Genomic DNA, 26,355 nt, shown 5'->3' with positions numbered 1-26,355 from the left:
TTTCTGGCGGCGCCTTTGTCGGCGGCTCAACTTGGCCTAATCCTGCATGGGGAGGGCCATAAGAAAGCTTTACATTTCACACATGCATTGTATACGGTCAAACCATGGAGGTATAAAAATATTTTTACCAAACCATGGAGCTGGTCAAACCATGGAGTACCTCCATGGTCAAACCTTACCTGCCGCTGAAAAAGGGGCCTGGTTTGCCATGTTTATGATATTTCGTGTGCTAATCGAGTCGAATGCAGTTTTAATGATGCACTCTTGGCGTTCCATATCTGTTCGTTTGTTCGTGTCGACACATTCAGTATCAAATGGCGATATTTCTGTATTTTTTCAATCAATTGATTGCTTGCGAGTATTATATAAGGTATGGTTTAAAGATCTTTGGTTATGTTCGGCTTCGGGATGTTATACCATACTTAGGCCTAGGCTAGGCTAGGCTATTATAGGGGTCGTCGGTTTCGTGTTATGGGTCGTCCAATTCTAGGTCGTCCAATTCGAGGTCGCCCGGGTCGTTGGGGTCGTCCAATTCGAGGTCGTCGCTTTCTACACACCCAGTACAGTTGTGAATCATTTTTGTTTTAATGTCTTAAATTATTTGCATACGACAATCGTTTGAGTATTGCGTGAGTGAGTAGTGGACGCGATTTCAAACATTTTGAACACTCGTTATCTATTTTATCATTAATTATTTGTTACAGGTTGGTATGGAAACAAATATGTAAGAATGCAACTACAATCTAACCCTCCTTCTAGAGAGAAGGTGTGTCCAGAGTAATTTTATTAGGCAGGGTTTTTTAAAAATAATAATTTGATAGTCTGATTGAGAAGATATTAGTGCAAGATCATTCTTCCAATCAGTACAAGCATGTTGTTTAATCTTAGACAAGATAACGCTGATCATATGTAGGGTTACAATTTGCATTCCCACTCATTGATTGGTTATCTCACAATAAATATTTATAAAATGGTATATAAAGCATAGAATCCAATTAAAAACATTTAAAACAACATTGGTCAGAACAATGCAATTTAAAAACAGGATGCTGAGCTTCAGCCCAGAGGTCAAAGGGTTTATCTGTGGCTGCAACAAGATCAGTTCCATGCCCCTTAACATACACCATGCTCTGTTGAGAATATGTACATAGTACAGTACTGTTGGTATTTGTCGCAGCCAGACCCAAGATCAAAGGACTGTTACGAGTTCCTATCTTGATAAGGCGAGTTCAGTTTCCTGTTGTCGGATTGCCTTGGTCAGAATACCCATAACTTAATTATACCATAATTTATGTATCTATTTTGTTAGGCACCACATAAGAAGTATGTTGGACATTCAGCTCATGTGACTAATGTAAAATTCACATTTGATGACCGTTACTTGATCACCGCTGGTGCCGATGACTGCTGGTAAGCATGTAACAAACAAAACAAAATTCAAAAGCCAAGGGCGTAGCGAGAGGTTAAAAACAGACGAGGCAAAGATGCTTTAAATATACTATTAAAATAAAATATGACTACTGGGAAATTGGGGTGGGTAGTGAGAAAATCGAACATTTCTGCCTCATGCTGATATTCTCATACACCATATTATAGCATGACTAGCATTGATAACTATATTTTGTATTTGATATATTAAAATTTGAAATTAAAGCATTCTTTTTAGTTTGTTTTTATGGAAAACTAGTTGAAGAGGTTAATATTTATCAAGATTTTGCAACTGAAATAAAAGGCTGAAGATATAAGATGGATGAACAGCATATTAGATGGATAGCATGTTTTGAAAGCTGTCTGGACAAAATCAGTGTTCCTATCATTACTAAAGTAATAATTATTTATAAGAACAAAAAGATGAATACAGTAGAACCTATCCAGAGGACGCCCTTATATATTAAAAGGACCACACTTTACTGTGATATTTTGAAATATATGGTTTAACACTATGGCCAACCCATATTCAGGGCACACTCCTATAAGGGAAAATATCTCTTTAATGTAGCTTCTACTGTATACCTCATCAAATAGATGTAACATTTTTTGTATGTGGTTGACATAATATTTATATTTAAATGTATATCTGCATTTTTGTTTTAAAGATTAGATTAGATAGATGATATTTTTAGATATGTTTGTTGAATAATGTAATGTGCTTAATATTTTTAATAATTTAGAAATATGCTTTAAGCAAAAAATTAAAACTTGAAAATTACAGACAAGAATAAGACATTTCAAAATAAACCTTTAAAATATTTTTAAAATCTAAATTCAAACTTCAATTTACAAAAACAAAATCTACAATCTTACATAATTACCATAGATTTATTAAATTATGCATTTGAAAATTTCTCCTTTTAGACACCTATTAAGGGGACACTTTCTTAAATTAAACAAAGGCCAATATATGTTTCAACACAAATCAACTCAATTAAGGAGACACTTTATTGGTTCCGTAAGGTGTCCCCTTAATAAAGGTTCTAATGTCATTACCTTGATATATTCTTAAGTCAATATTTATTAAGAAATATAATTTAAGTGTAACAGATTAATAGTGTTGTGTTTTAACACAGAATAGGTTAATGGTGTTGGTCACGTGGCGTAATGGCTATGAGCACTCACTGGCTAAACCCAGGGGCCCGGGGCTTATGGAGGCCCTGAGCATTAAAGTATGTCAAAAAAGGCTATAAACACCTGATGCATCCAGTGTTGGAGAGCCACTTATCGTTCCTAAACCAGGGGCCTTAGGCCTCTGCGTTACGCCACTGGTGTTGGTTATCCATGATGGATCCAAGACTTTGAAATGCTTATACTAATTGCGGGATCAAGGCCTAACAATTGTAAAAAATGAAGTTGTATCTTTTTATATTTTTCTAAAATTTTAGGCACATACAGCACTCAATAACATAGTTTCTCTAAACTTATTAATATTTATTAAAATCAGACATTATTATATTGCCTGATAAATATAAATACATTCTATATTGTAATTGTGAATTTATGGCACTGAAGGTGTATACATCAGAACCCCTAATCATAATTTTATTTATTTTTTTGAGAGGCGGCAGCGGAGAATAATGCTACAAAAATTGTGAAAGTATATTATAAATAAATTGATATACAGTAGTTATACAGAATACATGTTGTTTGTAGTCTGCTTTGATTTGATTTTTAGTATATATTTATTGTTGTAATAAAGAACACAGCAGTGTACATTTATAAAATCTGATATCTCTTCTAAGCTTATTCATTTAAATAAGTTATACAATCATCACATAATTTATAATAGTGTATTTTTTTTTTAAACGTCTAAATCTCTGTCTACACAATCATAGTTTTTATGTCATGTCATATCACTGCCATATTTGGCAATATCACTACCATATTTGATAGTGTAGACAGAGCTTAATATAAGAAAGTGAACATGTACACAGTAATTATTGTTGTTTAGGAGTATATTGGATTAAATTTATGCTTGGTTTCCACTCAAGGAAGTAAGCGTAATGCATGTTATTTGACCAATCACGAGCGATGGATTATTTGAGCTGCTGCTTGTCATTGGTCAATTCGCTTGAGTTGTTTCTACGTCCTTATGTTGACTCCTAGTGGGAACCAAACTTTATGAATCAACACCAGCATAGTGGTACAAATTGCTTTCAGGTGCCACTCTCGAACCCACGACCTATAATCACTAGCTTTAAATTATACAATGACCACTTTTTTGGGTTTTTTTCGTAATATTTATTCAACCAAAAAAAAAACATATTTTATTTAACATACATTTTAACATAATATTTTCCCCTTTTTTTTGGTTAGGATCTGGTTTAGAAGTAATAAACTTGTCTCAATCAGCCCCTTCATAAAACAATATATTAGGATTAGTTTATTAAGGAAAAGGGTAAACGCCATATTTAAACTTCAAATATATAAGTATAAAACAAAATATATATATGCAGAGAACATTTATATCTTTACTCATGATAATTTGACAAATAAAAATACTTTATACATTTCTTAAAAATTGTTACGGTTTTACAATACAACCAGTAAGTATATCATCTAAATCATTCCACAGAGTTTGTACTGAGTAGGTTAGGCTTATACAGTATTTAGATTTGGTTAATCTAAGAAGTGGTACAAGCATCTCACGTGGATTTCTAAAATTATATTTGTTAATGTTAGTAGCTGTACAAAATAATTCAAGAACATAAAAATAGAGATTTGAATGTTATGAATGGATCAGTGATTTTAAGTACATTTGATTTCACTTAAATAATGGTTCAGAATGAAAATCAAGTGGAGCTCTTAAAGTGCATGATAATAAATTAAATAAGATATTATTGTAATAATTTGTAATGTATCCTTCTATGGTAGATAACATTAAGAACTATTCCGAGTCCAATTCCACTAAGCACAAAAAATAATACTTCTGATGCCCAGTAAGAACCAGTTGAATCTCTAAGTAACCCTGAAAAATACAAAAGTTCTTAAACATAATGCCCTGTAAAATAAAATGCTTGTTGATCATTTTAGTTCCATCAAGCCAATATCCACTTTTGTTCATGGCGCTGATGAAAAACCATAAAAGGACCAAACATCCTGTCTTATTTATTGTTATAAACGTTTTAATATGTCATTGGATTTAAAACAAAAAAAATTAGAAAGGTTTTCATTCTAGAAATATATAATAGGATAATCATTTATGCTGTCTTTGATAAAAATAATATTTTTAAAATTCAAATCAAGTCATGATAAAAACAATAACATCGTTGTATTGTTACGATATTATAATTATTATTGCTCTTACTAATCATGACGTCATTTGATTGGACGTGTGAAAATATCATTTTCATCAAAGACATCATAAATGATTATTCTATAAAAAGTTTTTATATTTCGTTTGTTTTATGTATAAATAAATATATTTGTTTATTTATCGTCGATCGTTATCGTCCTAGTGTAAATGGGCCTTTATGGTTACATTACTAGAATTTCCCCACGGACACCCATGACGGCGGCAATTTCATGTGAAACCAACCGAGGCGAAATGTACGTATACCGTACGCTATAGCCGGGGCTATAGCATAAGAGGAACTTTGTTGAGTCCTAAAAGACAGGTGCCCTAAAAGACAAGTGTCCCCTTACTGTAAGGTGGAACTTCAATAGGGTGAATAATCAATTTTAGGAAGTGTGATTGTAGCTTTTAGCTGACCTAGTATTATGGTCGTAACTGTCGACTCATCTAATCCACTCCCTAAAGCTTTGTCTACACTATCAAACTTTATGTGACAAAACAAGTGTGATGTGCTCAAATATGGTAGTTGTATTTCTAAATATGGTAGTGATATGACATCATCATGTCCATATATGGGTACATCACATTTTTTTGTCAAATAAAGTTTGATAGTGTAGACAAAGCTTTAAACTTAAACTGAAACAGTTGGTTTATCTTGACTTTATTCATCCTGTTTGTCGCCAAATGTAGTATACCTACAAACTATACACGATTGTTACTGAGGACAGATTTTATATTGCTACTGTAACAATTTTGCCTGCTGTAATAAATCTAAAAATAAATAAAAACGTTCTTACGTACCTGTTACAGGAATTATTATACATGATCCAAGGCCATAGAAAACATATGTCCATGCATACCCATAGGCAAATTCATCAGCATCAATTTCATATTTCATAAATAATGGTTTTACCGATTCTATCCATCCAGTAAAAAAACTGTACATGAAGATGTACAAAAACACTGACGTCACACTTGTGAATACACAACTGATAAATGTAGAAAAAGTTGCGATAAGAAAACACATTGCCAAGTGGATAAGTAAGTCAGTTGTAAAACACTTGTTGAAAACATAATGAAATGGTCTTCCAAGTAAACTACCAATGCCATAAATAATACCAATTGATTGACTTAAATACAGCGATGCACCACGCTCTTCCAGATCGTCTGTCATGGTTAGGATAATCCCTTCAGACGCAGCTTGCACACATGATACAACCAGCAGAGTTTGGAACATTTTGTTTTTAAACAATGAAAAATGACAAAGTTTGTAAATATTCAAGTTGTCTTTATTCCTATTTGTTTTTTTGGGAGTTCTGAAAACTGAGCCACAAACAAAAATCTGATATGACAGGCCAGCATTAATAAGAAAAGCTGATTTCCATCCGTACAACATAACCACTATCTGTTTAAACAAATCAAAGCAGTTGTTAGCATATTTATATATAACAGATCTCTAGCTTGATTATTACTATAGACTAACATTATACTTTTATTCCACCTTTCGTCTAAAGATGTATGATGAAATAGGCCTACAAATTAAAGAAGACGATGCCCAACACAAAAAGTAATATAAGACTTGTAATTTCCGGCAAGAGTAAAAAGAGAAAAGGATAAAGAATCGTTAAGATCCGTCTTGTAGCCCTTGACATATGGCATATAATTAGTACAAATAATAAAAAGATTGTATATTGACTGAACTATAATTTTAGTATTAATTGAGATCCGGGTCCAGATTGATTCCTAAATCCATCCATCTGTGGTTTAAAATTTAAAAACAAACAAACTTGATCACCGTGACCTTGTGTTTACCTGTGTCACTGGTGTTGAAATGATGGCACCAATACCTCTAATCACCAGCAATACTGATATTACAAATTCAAAATGCTGTTTGAAGTAAACATCTAAGATATAGTAGCTTACACAATTCGCCAAACTTAATCCAATTCCTGAAATTAAATTAGCGAGATGTGGACCCGTCACATTGGACGATAGTCAATTTTTGTTCTCATGAATTAACATTTATACTTTAACAGCTTCCATAATACGTCACCTTTAAAATCTGAGAGCTATAACAAATTCAAATAATATTCAGTTTATAGGTGAAAATATTTGATCCAAGTTATTCACATTTTTTATGTTTTAATTCCTCAAAATGAAAATATTGGTATACCAGGTTACATTATTATTATTAATGCCTGAGCATTTGGAGAGAAAATCGGGCATGTAAAAGCGAGATGCGCACTTTTTAATGTGTTTCTTTTCAATTCAGGTGGCCATATTAGTTTTGTTTACATGTCTTCATAAATGAAACATGACGATGATAAATTCAGAAGATAATGGTCTATATATTGCAATATAATTCCTGTTACTTTTAAGGTGATCTTTGTGAGAAGATCGACATTTTTTCAATTATTTAGTATAGAAAAACAATCCTTTAATTTTTTATTCGACCAAATAAAAAACAATAATAACAGGTCAGGAAAAACAAAAGCCAACTAGGCCTAGGTCAGTAATAGTTTCTTTTTATATACGTTGAATATTACTTGTTTACTTGTTTACTTGTTTCCGGAGCTCAGCAATGCTGGGTCCGGAGTCGAGGCTAGGCTATGCCTATAAGCCCCTCTTGATAATTACATCAACTCTTGAATATGGCGCAAATTTAAGAGGGTGGTTGGACCATGCCCGTTCAAGACCGGACTTAAATTGATTGGTTGATCTTGAAGCTACTACATCCTCCGATAACGAATTCCATAATATAATAGCTTTTCGACCAAATGAGTCCCTCATCCAATTTGTGCGTGAGAACTTAAATTTTAATTTAAAAGAATGACCACGTGTTCTAACATCTTCATCACGCTCAAAAAAAGAATCAGCAGAAATACTATCCACTCCATGTAAAATTTTAAAAATCTGTATCAAATGAGCTCTTTGCCTTCTGTATGCGAGAGTAGGTAGGTTGAGAATTTTCAGCCTTTCTGAATAAGGTAAATGACGAATGGAAAAAATAAGCTTGGTGGCACGTTCTTGGACTTTTTCCAATAGGTCTTCCTCCTTACAATGTAGCGAGTTAAAAACAACGTTGCAGTATTCCAAGGTCGGACGAATAATAGCTTTATATAAACGAAGAAACCCATCCATATTTAAAAACTTGAAAGCTCGATATACCATGCCCAACTTCCGATTTGCTCTCATTGCTACATCTGCCACATGTACATTAAAAACAAGTTTAGAGTCAATAGTAACACCGAGGTCTTTTTCATGATCAACTTCATTCAATAAGAAACCACGCATGGCATACAGATGTTTGTTGTTTTTCTTCCCAAAGTGCATTACTTTGCACTTACCCTCGTTAAAAGGTAATTGCCATTTGTCAGACCAGTCACATGCTTTCTCTAAATCTTCTTGTAGAACTTGAGCATCATTCACAGTGTTAACTACTCTATACAATTTAGTATCATCTGCAAACATGCGTACAGAGGAAGAAATAACAGAAGGTAAATCATTTATAAACATAATGAAAAGAACAGGTCCAACGACGCTTCCTTGCGGGATACCACTACGAACATCAGCCCAATCTGAAACACATCCATTGACACTAACCCGTTGTTGTCTATCGTTAAGAAATTCTTGAAACCAGTTTAGAAGTTTACCTCTAATACCCAATGCACTCATTTTCAGAAGGAGTCTATGATGAGGCACACTATCGAAAGCCTTCTTGTAGTCAAGGTAGATACAATCAAAACAATCCTGATTATCAAAATAAGAAAACCAGTTTTCAAGAACATCAAGTAATTGTAAAGCACAGGAACGACCTTGCCGGAAACCAAATTGCTCATAACAAATAAGTGAGTGATGTTCAAGAAAGTCCAATAATTCCTTCCTGATAATTCTCTCCATAATTTTACCAACTACCGAAGTTAAACTCACAGGTCTATAGTTGCTTGGGTCAGACTTCACTCCTTTTTTTAAAATCGGTACCACTGTAGCCCGTTTCCAACTATTAGGGACGGCTCCTTCTTGAAACAATTTCGTAAAAATAATATGGAGGGGATAGCAAATGATATCCTTTAGTTCGACTAAGATGCGTGGGTGAATACCATCAGGACCAGCTGTTTTAGTAATATTCAACGTTGATAAAATATTTAAGATTTCGTCACAAGGAAAGTCAACTTGAGATAAAAAATCCTCTGAAATGTCATCAATAGCCGGTACATTCGAAAAATTTTCATCGACAAATACACTACTAAAAAACGTGTTTAGCAACTCAGCCTTATCCTTGTCATCAGACACATGCCTTCCATTACTATCAGTTAAGTTGGGTATACCAGACTTTATATTGATCTGAGAACTGAGATACCTCCAAAAAGACTTTTCATTAGATTTGATCTCAATTGCTATTTTATTTTCGAAGTCAGATTTACTACATCGAATCAGATCTACTGTTTGATTTCTTACTTGGACAAACTTCGACCATTTTGCTGACACACATACTTTTTGTTTTCTCTTGGCCTTTACATACTGTTTCCAACATTTATTCTTTTTGGCAATCTGCTTTTCAATTTTTTTGTTCATCCAAAGAGGTTTTCTTCCGTGGCAAACCTTCCTCATCGGGATACACTCATCAATATTCTTCGCAAGAATATGCTCGAATTCGTCCCACGATTGAATACCTGATTTGTCATTGAAAACCACATCCCAATCTACCAAACCAATTTTCTCGCGCAGCAAATCATAGTTACCATGCCTGTAACTTCGAATATTTGGTTCAATTCTGTCATCTCTTACAAGATCCAATGAAAATTGTAACACCATATGGTCGCTTTTACCCAGTGGTGGAGACTGCATAATGCCATTTATAGTATTCTCTTTGTCTGTAAAAACCAGATCCAAAACATTGGGTGTTTCGCCTTCTCTGTATCTAGTAGGTTCCATAACGTGTTGAATTAAAAATAGATCGTTGATGGTGTCAAAGAAACTTCTGCTGGAATCTCCATCTTCCGAAGACACACAATTTAATTCCCAGTTAATACTTTTATAGTTAAAATCGCCGACAACGATTAAATCAGAAAAAGATGATTTATATACTTCACGGAACAATGAGTTCAGCTTGATATTATTATCCATACTACAAGTCGGGCTACGGTAAACACAACCTAATAAAAGATCCGTTTTTACTTCTTTTACTCTAACCCAAACTGACTCTACAAACTTATTCTTCTTAAAGAAAATTTGAGAAACTGAAATTCCATTTCTGACATAAATTAAAACACCACGACCAGAAGTAAAATCCTCATTCGAAAAAAATGCTTGGTAACCTTGGACACGAAATTCATTTATCAGTGGCGGGTACAAACAATGCTTTGGTAAAATCTCTGTCAATGCAATAAAATCAACTTTTTCTGAAACCAAACGGGAAAGTAACTCTGACTTCTTATTTAGAAAACCATCACAATTTGAGTACCAAAAGTTAAATTTCTGATTGGAAAACGTACTTTCTTTTAAATTAGAGAACTTTCTGTTTTTATTTTCTTTATTGGGAACGAAAAAGCTTCACAATCTTCCCACTTCGGATAACTATGTCTTTCTCACCTGCATTTAATCGCGTTTTTAATTCACCTTTTAACTTAGTGAATGCTTCTCTTTCTTTCATGGTTCTATCATTACTAACAGCAAAACCCTTTTGAATTGCTAGAGAAAAAACTTGACGTTTATGCTCTGTCTTCATCAAACTTTATGTGACAAAAAAGTGTGATGTGCCCATATATGGACATCATGATGTCACTACTATGTTTGGGCATATCACTACCATATTTGTGCACATCACACTTTTTTTTGTCAAACTAGTTTGATAGTGTAGACAGAGCTTTACAGAAAGAAAATGTTAAACTAACCAATAAGTGTACATGCGATGATTAGTTGGTAGAAACTTGTTGACGAATAAATCAAAAAACTTCCAGACATTATTAACAGACTACTAAAAAATGTAACTAGTCGACAACTCCATCTTTCCATCAAAATGGCACCCAGCACACCTATAAATGACAAGATTCAAAATTCCGGTAGCAGGACCAAAAAAAGATAGTGTCCAAATATGAAGTGGTTTCTTATTGCGTTATATAAAGTAGGTTATGGTTACCGTAAAGGCCAATTTACACAGTAAGCTGAAAACCACGTAGCTTGTCCCACGTAGATAGCTTGTCCCCACGTAGAATCTGTTAACCTGTTTCAGAAACCACCCGTCCGCTGTGCATTGTGTGTAAATGGTCATAAGGAATAACATAGATTCTATATTCACAAACATTTACTTCCCTCTGCTGTTATCACTGTTATATATAGGCGTAAGTGTCCTAGTTGAATATAAATGTTTAACGATGGTGTTCCATTCACAGCAAACAATGAATAATAATATTAAAACAATGAATAACCTAATGCAAATGTAAATGTCATAATGACACCTATTTGCATGAAAATGCTGTTCAATAAAGCATTTGCTTGATTTAAAGTTTTTGACCTACAACCAGTTTTACCTAATAAGAATTTGAGAGTCCGGATCATAGAAAGAGCAAATCCAACATTAACAGCATAAGCTTCAAAATACTCGGCCATATATGTATAATATATTCCCGGAGACCTGAAAGCCATATCTGTGAATATTATAATTGACCAGCTTGCTAGAGCAACAACATAAGCCCATCCTTTATCTTGTTCAAACGCCATTTTGTGTAAAACCAAGTAAAAGTAAAATTTTTAACAAGGTCAGACCATTTAAAAGCCAGCTCAGCCAAACAATAATAATAATGGCAATTCTTCACAATTCCTGAACTGGAAAATCTGTGATTGAATACATATTGAAAAGTTTCATTCACTTTTCTATAGAAACCCAACAACTTTCTATAAATAATGAGTAGCCAAACAATGTTTATTTTCTAACTATGGGTTGTTGAGATCTTCAGCTTGAAATAAATACAAGTCCGCTATTAGACCTTCTTTAATGTGACAGCAAATCGTTTGTTAGGCCTAGGCAAATAGAGTACTGTAATAAAATCAAAAGTCAATTTTTCATCTGTTTCAGTGCGTACTGCAATTTATTGAAACATCAATAAAATATTTAGGATAAAAATATAAAAACAAAATTACACATATATACATACACATAAAAATATACTATTATACACTATTAAATGTTGTTTTTGTAGTTGAATAACTAGTAGTTGGTCCGGTGTCTTATATATATATATATATATATATATATATATATATATATATATATATATATATATATATATATATATATATATATATACATACATATATATATATATATATATATATATATATATATATATATATATATATATATATATATATATATATATATATATATATAAAAATCAATGATGTTGCGTAGCACTGTGTAAATTATATATAAATCATACTGTAAATTATAGAAACAGTGCTCATATTCGGAACATGATCTCATAATCGCGTATACATGGCTCAGCCTATATATTGTGCCAGTTCTGCGGTACATTTCATTTCGAAACCTGAGCTGCACTGACGAGATCTAATAAGATCGAAACAGTACTGTCTCTGCAGATTGGATATTACGCTCCTCTACTTTCTGCTATATTCATATATAGTATGTTGTTTTGTAGAACACTCTTCATTTCGAAACGGTGCATTTTTGTTGTGAATACTATTAGCATTTTGCAAAGCACGCTCGTTGAGCTTGTGCACTCTTTGTGTTCATAATCACTGTACCATGTCCCGCAAACCTGGCTCAGCCTATATATTGTGCCAGTTCTGCGGTACATTTCATTTCGAAACCTGAGCTGCACTGACGAGATCTAATAAGATCGAAACAGTACTGTCTGCAGATTGGATATTACGCTCCTCTACTTTCTGCTATATTCATATATAGTATGTTGTTTTGTGGAGCACTCATTTCGAAACGGTGCATTTTTGCTGTGAATACTATTAGCATTTTGCAAAGCACGCTCTTTGAGCTTCTGCACTCTATGTGTTCATAATCAATGTACCATGTCCCGCATGCGATTTTTTTTTTCGTACATAATTTGGGGACCCCTCATGAAACGTCACAAAATAAACATGAATAATTCATCAGTTATATTTGTTGTTCCGTTTGCACCCAAGCGTATAGCAACAAGAAGTGATTACACAACTGCGATACGATACTTTACAGTAGGCCTAGGATTCTAAGTCAATTCACGGGATTGCCTTCGCGCACACTTCTTCACACAAAATGTGTCGAGTCGACGCTAATCGACAGCTAGGCAAGACATTAAACTAAGTAGTAATTCATTGGACATAGCCCAAAGAAAGCTTAGACCCACAAGAATAAAGAATGTGTATAATTTGTGTACTGTATTTTTTTAATTCTGCTATTTTATTATCAAACAATATGCATGTACTCAAAGGAACTTTAAAAATGCGCGTATATGAACACATGAGATGGGAAGATTAGACCCACGAGAATAAAAAATGTATTTTTGTGTAATGTTTATTGTTTAATTTTGCTGACTTATAGTACTCGGATTGTGTCATACCTAACACACACACGTCACACACACCCACACGTAACACGTAATTCTTTAGTAATAAATTATAATATTAAAAACACCATAAACTAAAGGCTGATTATTTCGACAATCCACACAAAACCCGGCTATTCTTCTATGAAATCGCACGCCGCAACAACAGCGGAGATAGGCCCAGAATCGTACCGCACTTGCTTGTGTAATCACTTCTTGTTGCTATACGCTTGGGTGCACACGGAACAAGAAAATTTAACTGATGAATTATTCATGTTTGTTTTGTGACGTTTCATGAGGTGGGGTCCCCAACTTATGTACGAAAAAAAAAATTGCGGCCCGCATACCTGGCTCAGCCTATATATTGTGCCAGTTCTGCGGTACATTTCATTTCGAAACCTGAGCTGCACTGACGAGATCTAATAAGATCGAAACAGTACTGTCTGCAGATTGGATATATATATATATACATATATAATATATATCCAGAATATATTATATTCTGGATTGTTTTGGAATTGTACCTTTACACGTGGGAATAGGGAATATATCAAAAGATATATATATTAAAAGATCAAGGTTTTGGATCTTAAATAACAAATTTAGAATTAAAAATATAAAACTAATAATTACACAAAAGCTTACACTTTACTGTCAGTTATGAGTTGGAGTTTTAATGAATAACAGAATTAATAAAATAATATATAACATGTACATATAATTAAAGTAAATGACAAGGTACAATAAAATATACCAAACATAAAACTATCCAGTAACTTCTTCCTGCTGATTCCTGTACGCTAACCTTCGGTGTTTTGTTCATCTCTTTTACTTTGTTGGCCAATGACTGTCCAGCAAAGTAGCAGAAGCATTTGGATACCGCTTTACAGTATAATTTGGTCCTTTATATAATAATGTAATGGTAACGATGGCGAGATCTATAAAATAATAGAATAAGAAAAGACAGAATTGTTTATATCATGATATAGGCTTGCAAACGTGTTGTTGTTTTTATTTAGGCCAAGTAGGTCTTTTTTATTTTGAAGGCAAAAAACAATTTAAATTCTCAATTAGCTAGGCCTAGCTTCTCTAACCAATCCCAAGTCACCATATATAGGCCTTAATTTGGCTGGCTTGTTGGCCTAGGCTAGGCCTAATTCTCATACTACTATTTAGGCCAAAAACGCATAGATTCTTATGTTATGTAACTCATGGTATTTGTAAGCTAGGTTAATAATACAATACTACTTATGTATACCAGCCTTTGGCTAAGACTGTACATGATTCAAAGTATTCACCTTTCTTCAAATAAAATTAGAAGCTATCCCCCAGAAGGCACTACATGCATGGACCATGACCATTTGTTAAAATAAAACCAGAGAGTAAATTAACCACTCCCAACAATGAAAAATGAAAATACTTGATGATATAAAACAAGCAAAAGTTGATATAATTCAAGTACACAATGATAATTGGTTCATGTTAATATTCCTTACAAATTTGTTCTATAGAATCAAATAAATATAATTTTATAGAATTTATATCAAATATTCTATAGAATTCGTTTATAGATTTTCTATAGAATGATTGAATAAAATCTCTATCAAAATTCTATAGAGATTTCATAGAGTTTCTTGTCACGAACTCCCTTTACGTATGTTTCCGAGCGGTTGAAAATACTTTAGGAACTCCCTTGTGACATAAAAGTATACACCAATAATCCACAAAGTTGTAAAATAACTCAAAACAAAGCTTTAATTTCAATCAACTTCAACTTTCAACAATCCAGTAAGCACTTTAAACAACAGCTTCACAATAACTTTTACAATCGAATATCCTACCTCTAATCCAACCTTCTTCAAAATAAATGCTTCAATCAAAAATCCTTCTCCCTTCTTACAATTGTCATACTTCCCCTTATATACAATATGTTCATAACCTTCTAAATCATTCCTTATACTTCTTATTCTATTGGATTACAGTTTCTATTAATAGCACTTCTGGAATGTTCCTATATTAATTATACATGGTTTCTTAAATCAAAACACTCTTATTCTAGAATGTTCATGCAGATACTACTGTATATGTTAGGGAATGGTAATTTATTACATTCTACAGAAAAGGGTTATTATTGTTTTTCTGTATTTTGTCCAGGTTTTAATTTGATTTTCAACAATCTATAAACTTGTAAAGAAAAATCCTATTCTTTTACATGCAAAATTGCTTATCATATAATATTTTTTTAAGCGATGAAAAAAAAATGTAAACGGTATTATTGTTATTGGCAAAATAAAAATGTAATTATCAATCCACTTCATTCCATGACAACAAAAAACAGTTTGGAGGTCTAGTTTGAGTACAATGATAATAAATGATTTTTAAGTTTTTTTTATGAAATGGGAGAGAGGAAGAGTTAACAATACTGGTATCTAATTGATTCCAAATTAAAAGGCCAGAAACATAAATAAAGTGGGAAGAACTGCTTAATCTTACAAAAGGAATAGTTAACTGAAACTTATGAACAGTACTTCTTAAAGTATGACCATGGTTGAAATCAGCAGTGCATGTTAAATAAAATAATCATGGGAGAAGGAAGATTGAAAAACAAAAGAGGCACTTAGCAATTTAATAACAATTTTTTAATAACTTCAGTAACTTAAGTTCATAAAATAAAAGTTCAGATGGAGTAATGCGAGACGTAAAAATAATATTTCTAATAGCACGCTTAATCAGCTAATTAAGTTTATCGAGATGAGATGAATAATCAGCAGCCCAAATTATGTTACAATAATGAAGATAAGGTCAAATTAAAGAATTAGATAATGAAAGAAGAATACGCTGAGGAAAAGTGTGCTTAAGGTTGTTTAGAAATTTGTTTGCAATATGATTCTGATGACTGGTCCATCTCAAGTTTTCCTGGATTAAAACACCAAGGAACATAGTCTCTGACGTTTGTTTAATGTTATCTACATTAATAAATATATTGTAATTTGAGAGGTCTAACGAATGACGTTGTAAATGAAAAAGAATGTAATTGGTTTCCATGGAGTTTATAAGGAGTTTATTTGAGATGAACCAGTCATTATATTTTGACAATTCATTATTAACTATAGAAAATAAAACATTTAAATCTGAATGAGAACAAAAAGTGTAGTGTCATCAGCAAAGGAGATGACATGGAGTGTGTCACTGGATAAGTCATTTACGTAAATTAGAAAAACTAGATGGTACGCTCGCTTCGCTCGCGTACCATCTAGGTCGTGCCCACAGATGGTTCTCGAATACATAATAATTTCAGCGTTAAAAAACTGGCGATTTCAAATGTACGTACCGCAGGACATAATACATGTCGTTTACAGGAACGAATAAATAGACACTGTGATTTATGTACTCAACTAAAATTAGCACCCTGGGAATTACTTCCGAAAGAGAAACTTGTCACAAAATGAGACCAATTGTTTAAGTCAAATTTAAACAAACTTAATTTGTGTTTTGTATGTAACATTAGGGTTGAGGGATGGGAAATGGGTGCAAAGAGGAACAATTTTTAAATATATTCTTTATCCATGTAGTAACGAAATATTAATTGTTTTCATGTTTTACAAATAATATACCACTAAACACAGTAAAACATTGCGATGTAATACTTTGTTGAAACTATCACCGTCCTAGTCGATTGAAATAGTATAGTAGGCCTACATGTAACGATACATCACTACGACGTGTATAATATGTTTATATAATGTAAAACAATTTGTGAAAACCACCCCTATTCGTGGCAAATCATAAATTCGATTTAATCGTCAATAAATATTAAATCATCTAACTCAACTTAATTAGTAGGCCTAATGGTTTTCAATTGTTTCTTAGAGCCAATTCATACTTAAGTTGGTTCCTAACCCTACCCACCAAAGTTGTTCTGCGTTTAGGGCATGTGATGCACCGTAGGCCTATCCTCTACTGGCTTTACAACGCTACTCATGCCAGTGAGGGAAGGGTGATGATGTCACGTGGGTGGTTTAACTGCAATAATAAAGATTTGTACATAATATACGGCGACTGAAAACGCTAGCTCATCATTATCCGTTAAAAAAAATTATATCCAACCTCTGCAGCACAGATTGAAAAAAAAAATGGATCGAATTTCTGTTATGAGTATACAGTACTTTCCTTTACGACGCCTGAGGGAATAGACACTTGTGGAACGACACAGAGATTGGAATGTTCCATTCATCGCAAATCAATACATTTGTATAAACGTATATTAAATCTATCAAAATAGTATTTTTTTAAGAAAATCGGCCTGTCTTCAACATCATGATACTGTACTCGAGTTGTTCAACCGGTTTTCAGCTATTAAAAACAATTATCGTAGGAGGAGATAGGAAAATGCGAAGCCTCCTCGCATTTTTGTGGCGGGTATTTTTCAAGATGGACATCCATTAGACAGTGTATACCACGATCGGAAAACACCCCTATCTGGGGCAAATCGTTGAACCTAAATTCGTTTTAATCGTCAATAACTAATTATCTAACTTAATTTAATTAGTAAACAGGGTTACATCAGGGGGTTAAAATCAGTACCGAAAGTACGAACCAACTTTACATACCATCGAGTAAAAATTCTAAAAGTAAGGCGCGATTTACCGAATTTTGCTCTTACGTAAATTTATATATAGATGAGAGAGGACCAAAAACAGAGCCTTGTGGCACCCCACATGCCATCTCCTCCTGCGGAGATATACCAAAGGGAACATATTGCTTCCTCATACTTAAGTATTTACGAAACCAGTTTAAGGTAATACCCCTGATTACATAATTGTTAAGTTTATTAATAAGTATACGGTGATCTATAATATCGAAGGCCTTGGATAAGTCGACAAAGACAGATAACAAAAAATGGGGTTTTTTTTCAAACGAATTTGTTACATTATTTATGAGATCAAGGATTGCATGTGAAGTGGAACGAGATTTACGAAAACCGTATTGCAAAGAGTTATGTCCTTGACCTCAAAAAGGTCGCCATATCTGTTATCTATCAATTATCTAAAATATTATATAACATGAAATCCACATACATGAGAACACAGTACAGTTGTGAATCATTTTTGTTTTAATGTCTTAAATTATTTGCATACGACAATCGTTTGAGTATTGCGTGAGTGAGTAGTGGACGCGATTTCAAACATTTTGAACACTCGTTATCTATTTTATCATTAATTATTTGTTACAGGTTGGTATGGAAACAAATATGTAAGAATGCAACTACAATCTAACCCTCCTTCTAGAGAGAAGGTGTGTCCAGAGTAATTAGGCAGGGTTTTTTAAAAATAATAATTTGATAGTCTGATTGAGAAGATATTAGTGCAAGATCATTCTTCCAATCAGTACAAGCATGTTGTTTAATCTTAGACAAGATAACGCTGATCATATGTAGGGTTACAATTTGCATTCCCACTCATTGATTGGTTATCTCACAATAAATATTTATAAAATGGTATATAAAGCATAGAATCCAATTAAAAACATTTAAAACAACATTGGTCAGAACAATGCAATTTAAAAACAGGATGCTGAGCTTCAGCCCAGAGGTCAAAGGGTTTATCTGTGGCTGCAACAAGATCAGTTCCATGCCCCTTAACATACACCATGCTCTGTTGAGAATATGTACATAGTACAGTACTGTTGGTATTTGTCGCAGCCAGACCCAAGATCAAAGGACTGTTACGAGTTCCTATCTTGATAAGGCGAGTTCAGTTTCCTGTTGTCGGATTGCCTTGGTCAGAATACCCATAACTTAATTATACCATAATTTATGTATCTATTTTGTTAGGCACCACATAAGAAGTATGTTGGACATTCAGCTCATGTGACTAATGTAAAATTCACATTTGATGACCGTTACTTGATCACCGCTGGTGCCGATGACTGCTGGTAAGCATGTAACAAACAAAACAAAATTCAAAAGCCAAGGGCGTAGCGAGAGGTTAAAAACAGACGAGGCAAAGATGCTTTAAATATACTATTAAAATAAAATATGACTACTGGGAAATTGGGGTGGGTAGTGAGAAAATCGAACATTTCTGCCTCATGCTGATATTCTCATACACCATATTATAGCATGACTAGCATTGATAACTATATTTTGTATTTGATATATTAAAATTTGAAATTAAAGCATTCTTTTTAGTTTGTTTTTATGGAAAACTAGTTGAAGAGGTTAATATTTATCAAGATTTTGCAACTGAAATAAAAGGCTGAAGATATAAGATGGACAAAATCAGTGTTCCTATCATTACTAAAGTAATAATTATTTATAAGAACAAAAAGATGAATACAGTAGAACCTATCCAGGGGACGCCCTTATATATTAAAAGGACCACACTTTACTGTGATATTTTGAAATATATGGTTTAACACTATGGCCAACCCATATTCAGGGGACACTCCTATAAGGGAAAATGTTTCTTTAATGTGGCTTCTACTGTATACCTCATCAAATAGATGTAACATTTTTTGTATGTGGTTGACATAATATTTATATTTAAATGTATATCTGCATTTTTGTTTTAAAGATTAGATTAGATAGATGATATTTTTAGATATGTTTGTTGAATAATGTAATGTGCTTAATATTTTTAATAATTTAGAAATATGCTTTAAGCAAAAAATTAAAACTTGAAAATTACAGACAAGAATAAGACATTTCAAAATAAACCTTTAAAATATTTTTAAAATCTAAATTCAAACTTCAATTTACAAAAACAAAATCTACAATCTTACATAATTACCATAGATTTATTAAATTATGCATTTGAAAATTTCTCCTTTTAGACACCTATTAAGGGGACACTTTCTTAAAATAAACAAAGGCCAATATATGTTTCAACACAAATCAACTCAATTAAGGAGACACTTTATTGGTTCCGTAAGGTGTCCCCTTAATAAAGGTTCTAATGTCATTACCTTGATATATTCTTAAGTCAATATTTATTAAGAAATATAATTTAAGTGTAACAGATTAATAGTGTTGTTTTTTAACACAGAATAGGTTAATGGTGTTGGTCACGTGGCGTAATGGCTATGAGCACTCACTGGCTAAACCCAGGGGCCCGGGGCTTATGGAGGCCCTGAGCATTAAAGTATGTCAAAAAAGGCTATAAACACCTGATGCATCCAGTGTTGGAGAGCCACTTATCGTTCCTAAACCAGGGGCCTTAGGCCTCTGCGTTACGCCACTGGTGTTGGTTATCCATGATGGATCCAAGACTTTGAAATGCTTATACTAATTGCGGGATCAAGGCCTAACAATTGTAAAAAATGAAGTTGTATCTTTTTATATTTTTCTAAAATTTTAGGCACATACAGCACTCAATAACATAGTTTCTCTAAACTTATTAATATTTATTAAAATCAGACATTATTATATTGCCTGATAAATATAAATACATTCTATATTGTAATTGTGAATTTATGGCACTGAAGGTGTATACATCAGAACCCCTAATCATAATTTTATTTATTTTTTTGAGAGGCGGCAGCGGAGAATAATGCTACAAAAATTGTGAAAGTATATTATAAATAAATTGATATACAGTAGTTATACAGAATACATGTTGTTTGTAGTCTGCTTTGATTTGATTTTTAGTATATATTTATTGTTGTAATAAAGAACACAGCAGTGTACATTTATAAAATCTGATATCTCTTCTAAGCTTATTCATTTAAATAAGTTATACAATCATCACATAATTTATAATAGTGTATTTTTTTTTTTAAACGTCTAAATCTCTGTCTACACAATCATAGTTTTTGTGTCATGTCATATCACTGCCATATTTGGCAATATCACTACCATATTTGATAGTGTAGACAGAGCTTAATATAAGAAAGTGAACATGTACACAGTAATTATTGTTGTTTAGGAGTATATTGGATTAAATTTATGCTTGGTTTCCACTCAAGGAAGTAAGCGTAACGCATGTTATTTGACCAATCACGAGCGATGGATTATTTGAGCTGCTGCTTGTCATTGGTCAATTCGCTTGAGTTGTTTCTACGTCCTTATGTTGACTCCTAGTGGGAACCAAACTTTATGAATCAACACCAGCATAGTGGTGCAAATTGCTTTCAGGTGCCACTCTCGAACCCACGACCTATAATCACTAGCTTTAAATTATACAATGACCACTTTTTTGGGATTTTTTCGTAATATTTATTCAACCAAAAAAAAAAATATTTTATTTAACATACATTTTAACATAATATTTTCCCCTTTTTTTTGGTTAGGATCTGGTTTAGAAGTAATAAACTTGTCTCAATCAGCCCCTTCATAAAACAATATATTAGGATTAGTTTATTAAGGAAAAAGGTAAACGCCATATTTAAACTTCAAATATATAAGTATGAAACAAAATATATATATGCAGAGAACATTTATATCTTTACTCATGATAATTTGACAAATAAAAATACTTTATACATTTCTTAAAAATTGTTACGGTTTTACAATACAACCAGTAAGTATATCATCTAAATCATTCCACAGAGTTGGTACTGAGTAGGTTAGGCTTATACAGTATTTAGATTTGGTTAATCTAAGAAGTGGTACAAGCATCTCACGTGGATTTCTAAAATTATATTTGTTAATGTTAGTAGCTGTACAAAATAATTCAAGAACATAAAAATAGAGATTTGAATGTTATGAATGGATCAGTGATTTTAAGTACATTTGATTTCACTTAAATAATGGTTCAGAATGAAAATCAAGTGGAGCTCTTAAAGTGCATGATAATAAATTAAATAAGATATTATTGTAATAATTTGTAATGTATCCTTCTATGGTAGATAACATTAAGAACTATTCCGAGTCCAATTCCACTAAGCACAAAAAATAATACTTCTGATGCCCAGTAAGAACCAGTTGAATCTCTAAGTAACCCTGAAAAATACAAAAGTTCTTAAACATAATGCCCTGTAAAATAAAATACTTGTTGATCATTTTAGTTCCATCAAGCCAATATCCACTTTTGTTCATGGCGCTGATGAAAAACCATAAAAGGACCAAACATCCTGTCTTATTTATTGTTATAAACTTTTTAATATGTCATTGGATTTAAAACAAAACAAAAATTAGAAAGGTTTTTATTCTAGAACTATAAGATAATCATTTATGCTGTCTTTGATAAAAATAATATTTTTACAATTCAAATCAAGTCATGATAAATAAAAACAATAACATCGTTGAATTGTTACGATATTATTATTATTATTGCTCTTACTAATCATGACGTCATTTGATTGGACGTGTGAAAATATCATTTTCATCAAAGACATCATAAATGATTATTCTATAAAAAGTTTTTATATTTCGTTTGTTTTATGTATAAATAAATATATTTGTTTATTTATCGTCGATCGTTATCGTCCTAGTGTAAATGGGCCTTTATGGTTACATTACTAGAATTTCCCCACGGACACCCATGACGGCGGCAATTTCATGTGAGACCAACCGAGGCGAAATGTACGTATACCGTACGCTATAGCATAATAGGAACTTTGTTGAGTCCTAAAAGACAGGTGTCCTAAAAGACAGGTGTCCCCTTACTGTAAGGTGGAACTTCAAGAGGGTGAATAATCAATTTTAGGAAGTGTGCTTGTAGCTTTTAGCTGACCTAGTATTATGGTCGTAACTGTCGACTCATCTAATCCACTCCCTAAAGCTTTGTCTACACTATCAAACTTTATGTGACAAAACAAGTGTGATGTGCCAAAATATGGTAGTTGTATTTCTAAATATGGTAGTGATATGACATCATCATGTCCATATATGGGCACATCACATTTTTTTTGTCAAATAAAGTTTGATAGTGCAGACAAAGCTTTAAACTTAAAATGAAACAGTTGGTTTATCTTGAGTTTATCCATCCTGTTTGTCGCCAAATATAGTATACCTACAAACTATACACGATTGTTACTGAGGACAGATTTTATATTGCTACTGTAACAATTTTGCCTGCTGTAATAAATCTAAAAATAAAATAAAAACGTTCTTACATACCTGTTATAGGAATTATTATACATGATCCTAGGCCATAGAAAACATATGTCCATGCGTACCCATAGGCAAATTCATCAGCATCAATTTCATATTTCATAAATAATGGTTTTACCGCATCTATCCATCCAGTAAAAAAACTGTACATGAAGATGTACAAAAACACTGACGTCACACTTGTGAATACACAACTGATAAATGTAGAAAAAGTTGCGATAAGGAAACACACTGCCAAGTGGATAAGTAAGTCAGTTGTAAAACACTTGCTGAAAACATAATGAAATGGTCTTCCAAGTAAACTACCAATGCCATAAATAATACCAATTGATTGACTTAAATACAGCGATGCACCACGCTCTTCCAGATCGTCTGTCATGGTTAGGATAATCCCTTCAGACGCAGCTTGCACACATGATACAACTAGCAGAGTTCGGAACATTTTGTTTTTAAACAATGAAAAATGACAAAGTTTGTAAATATTCGAGTTGTTGCCTTTATTCCTAATTGTTTTTTTGGGAGTTCTGAAAACTGAGCCACAAACACAAATCTGATATGACAGGCCAGCATTAATAAGAAAAGCTGATTTCCACCCGTACACCATAACCATTACCTGTTTAAACAAATCAAAGCATTTTTTAGCAGATTTTCAGTCTTTAACAGATCTCTAGCTTGATTATTACTATAGACTAACATTATACTTTTATTCAACCTTTCGTCTAAAGATGTATGATGAAATAGGCCTACAAATAAAAGAAGACGATGCCCAACACAAAAAGTAATATAAGAGTTGTAACATCCGGCAAGAGTAAAAAGATAAAAGGATAAAGAATCGTTAAGATCCGTCTTGTAGTTTTGACGTATGGCATATAATTAGTACAAACAATAAAAAGATTGTAGATTGACTGAACTATAATTTTAGTAAAGTATTAATTTAGATCCGGGTCCAGATTGCTTCCTAAATCCATCCATCTGTGGTTTAAAATTTAAAAACAAACAAACTTGATCACCGTGACCTTGTGTTTACCTGTGTCACTGGTGTTGAAATGATGGCACCAATACCTCTAATCACCAGCAATACTGATATTACAAATTCAAAGTGCTGTTTGAAGTAAACATCTAAGATATAGTAGCTTACATAATTCGCCAAACTTAATCCAATTCCTGAAATTAAATTAGCGAGATGTGGACCCGTCACTTTGGACGATAGTCAATTTTTGTTCTCATGAATTAACATTTATAATTTAACAGCTTCCATAATACGTTATATGGGGCCGCGTCACCTTTATATCTGGGAGCTATAACAAATTCAAATAATATTCAGTATATAGGTGAAAATATTTGATCCAAGTTATTCACATTAATTTTTTAATTCCTCAAAATGAAAATATTGGTATACCAGGTAACATTATTATTAATGCCTGAGCATTTTGGGAGAAAATCAGGCATGTAAAAGCGTGATGCGCACTTTTTAATGTGTTTCTTTTCAATTCAGGTGGCCATATTAGTTTTTTTTACATGTCTTCATAAAATGAAACATGACGATGATAATTTCAGAAGAAGCAGACATATTGCAATTTAATTCATGTCACTTTTAAGGTGATGTTTGTAAGAAGATCGACATTAAACGACATAAAATAACATTTTGCCAATTATTTATTATAGAAAAACAATAATTTTATTTATTTATTTGACCTAATAAAAAACAATAATAACAGGACAGGAAAACAAAAGCCAACTAGGCCTAGGTCAGTAATAGTTTCTTTTTATATACGTTGAATATTATGCTCTGTCTTCATCAAACTTTATGTGACAAAAAAATGTATGGACATCATGATGTCATATCACTACTATGTTTGGGCATATCACTGCCATATTTGTGCACATCACACTTTGTTTTGTCAAAAACTAGTTTGATAGTGTAGACAGAGCTTTAGAGAAAGAAAATGTTAAACTAACCAATAAGTGTACATGCGATGATTAGTTGGTAGAAACTTGTTGACATATAAATCAAAAAAGTTCCAGACATCATTAACAGACTACTAAAAAATGTAACTAGTCGGCAATTCGATCTTTCCACCAAAATGGCACCCAGCACACCTATAAATGACAAGATTCAAAATCCAAAAAAAGATGGTGTCCAAATATGAATTGGTTTCTTATTGCGTTATATAAAGTAGGTTATGGTTACCGTAAAGGCCAATTTACACAGTAAGCTGAAAACCACGTAGCTTGTCCCACGTAGATAGCTTGTCCCCACGTAGAATCTGTTAACCTGTTTCAGAAACCGGCCGTCCGCTGTGCATTGTGTGTAAATAATGGTCATAAGGAATAACATAGATTCTATATTCACAAACATTTACTTCCCTCTGCTTTTATCACTGTTATATATAGGCTTAAGTGTCCTAGTTGAATATAAATGTTTAACGATGGTGTTCCATTCACAGAAAACAATGAATAATAATATTAAAACAATGAATAACCTAATGCAAATGTAAATGTCATAATGACACCTATTTCCTGAAATGCATGCGTGAAAATGCTGTTCAAAAAAAGCATTTGCTTGATTTAAACCTACAACCAGTCTTACCTAATAAGAAATTGAGAGTCCGGATCATAGAAAGACCAAATCCAACATTAACAGCATAAGCTTCAAAATACTCGGCCATATATGTATAATATATTCCCGGAGACCTGAAAGCCATATCTGTGAATATTATAATTGACCAGCTTGCTAGAGCAACAACATAAGCCCATCCTTTATCTTGTTCAAACGCCATTTTGTGTAAAACCAAGTAAAAGTAAAATTTTTACAAGGTCAGACCATTTAAAAGCCAGCTCAGCCAAACAATAATAAATGGCAATTCTTCACAATTCCTGAACTGGAAAATCTGTGATTGATTCCAATATTATTACAATCTGTTTCGGCAGATGCTTTATCCTCAGAAAAAATTTCT

The 26,355-nt window shown here is 32.7% G+C and overlaps 1 protein-coding gene and 1 long non-coding RNA gene across 2 annotated transcripts; both read right to left on the bottom strand.

The window, feature by feature from the left end:
- Window positions 1-6,111: 6,111 nt before the first annotated feature.
- LOC140059789 (uncharacterized) lies at window positions 6,112-10,775 on the bottom strand. The gene is made up of 3 exons (XR_011847255.1): window positions 10,684-10,775; window positions 6,602-6,738; window positions 6,112-6,194 (listed from the first exon to the last, which is right to left on the bottom strand). It is a non-coding gene; the product is annotated as an uncharacterized lncRNA (long non-coding RNA).
- A 10,772-nt stretch (window positions 10,776-21,547) lies between these two features.
- Window positions 21,548-26,178, bottom strand: LOC140060650 (monocarboxylate transporter 12-like). The gene is made up of 5 exons (XM_072106949.1): window positions 25,989-26,178; window positions 25,358-25,498; window positions 24,426-24,562; window positions 23,405-24,011; window positions 21,548-22,285 (listed from the first exon to the last, which is right to left on the bottom strand). The coding sequence occupies exons 1-5, from the start codon at window positions 26,176-26,178 to the stop codon at window positions 22,155-22,157; spliced, it is 1,206 nt and encodes a 401-aa protein (XP_071963050.1). The 3' UTR covers window positions 21,548-22,154.
- Between the last annotated feature and the right edge of the window lie 177 nt (window positions 26,179-26,355).

Source organism: Antedon mediterranea, chromosome 10, assembly GCF_964355755.1.
Source record: "Antedon mediterranea chromosome 10, ecAntMedi1.1, whole genome shotgun sequence".
Lineage (NCBI taxonomy): Eukaryota > Metazoa > Echinodermata > Crinoidea > Comatulida > Antedonidae > Antedon > Antedon mediterranea.
This window is presented reverse-complemented; position numbering and strand designations above follow the sequence as displayed.

Bases quoted from the DNA above. Each gene is read 5' to 3' on its own strand.
- LOC140060650 (XM_072106949.1), bottom strand. From the start codon at position 26,178: ATGGCGTTTGAACAAGATAAAGGATGGGCTTATGTTGTTGCTCTAGCA. The intron at 24,012-24,425 runs GTAAACACAAGG...TTGTTTAAACAG, and splicing joins TTTCAACACCAGTGACACAG to GTAATGGTTATGGTGTACGG. The intron at 22,286-23,404 runs GTATGTAAGAAC...TGTATTTTTCAG, and splicing joins TATAATAATTCCTATAACAG to GGTTACTTAGAGATTCAACT.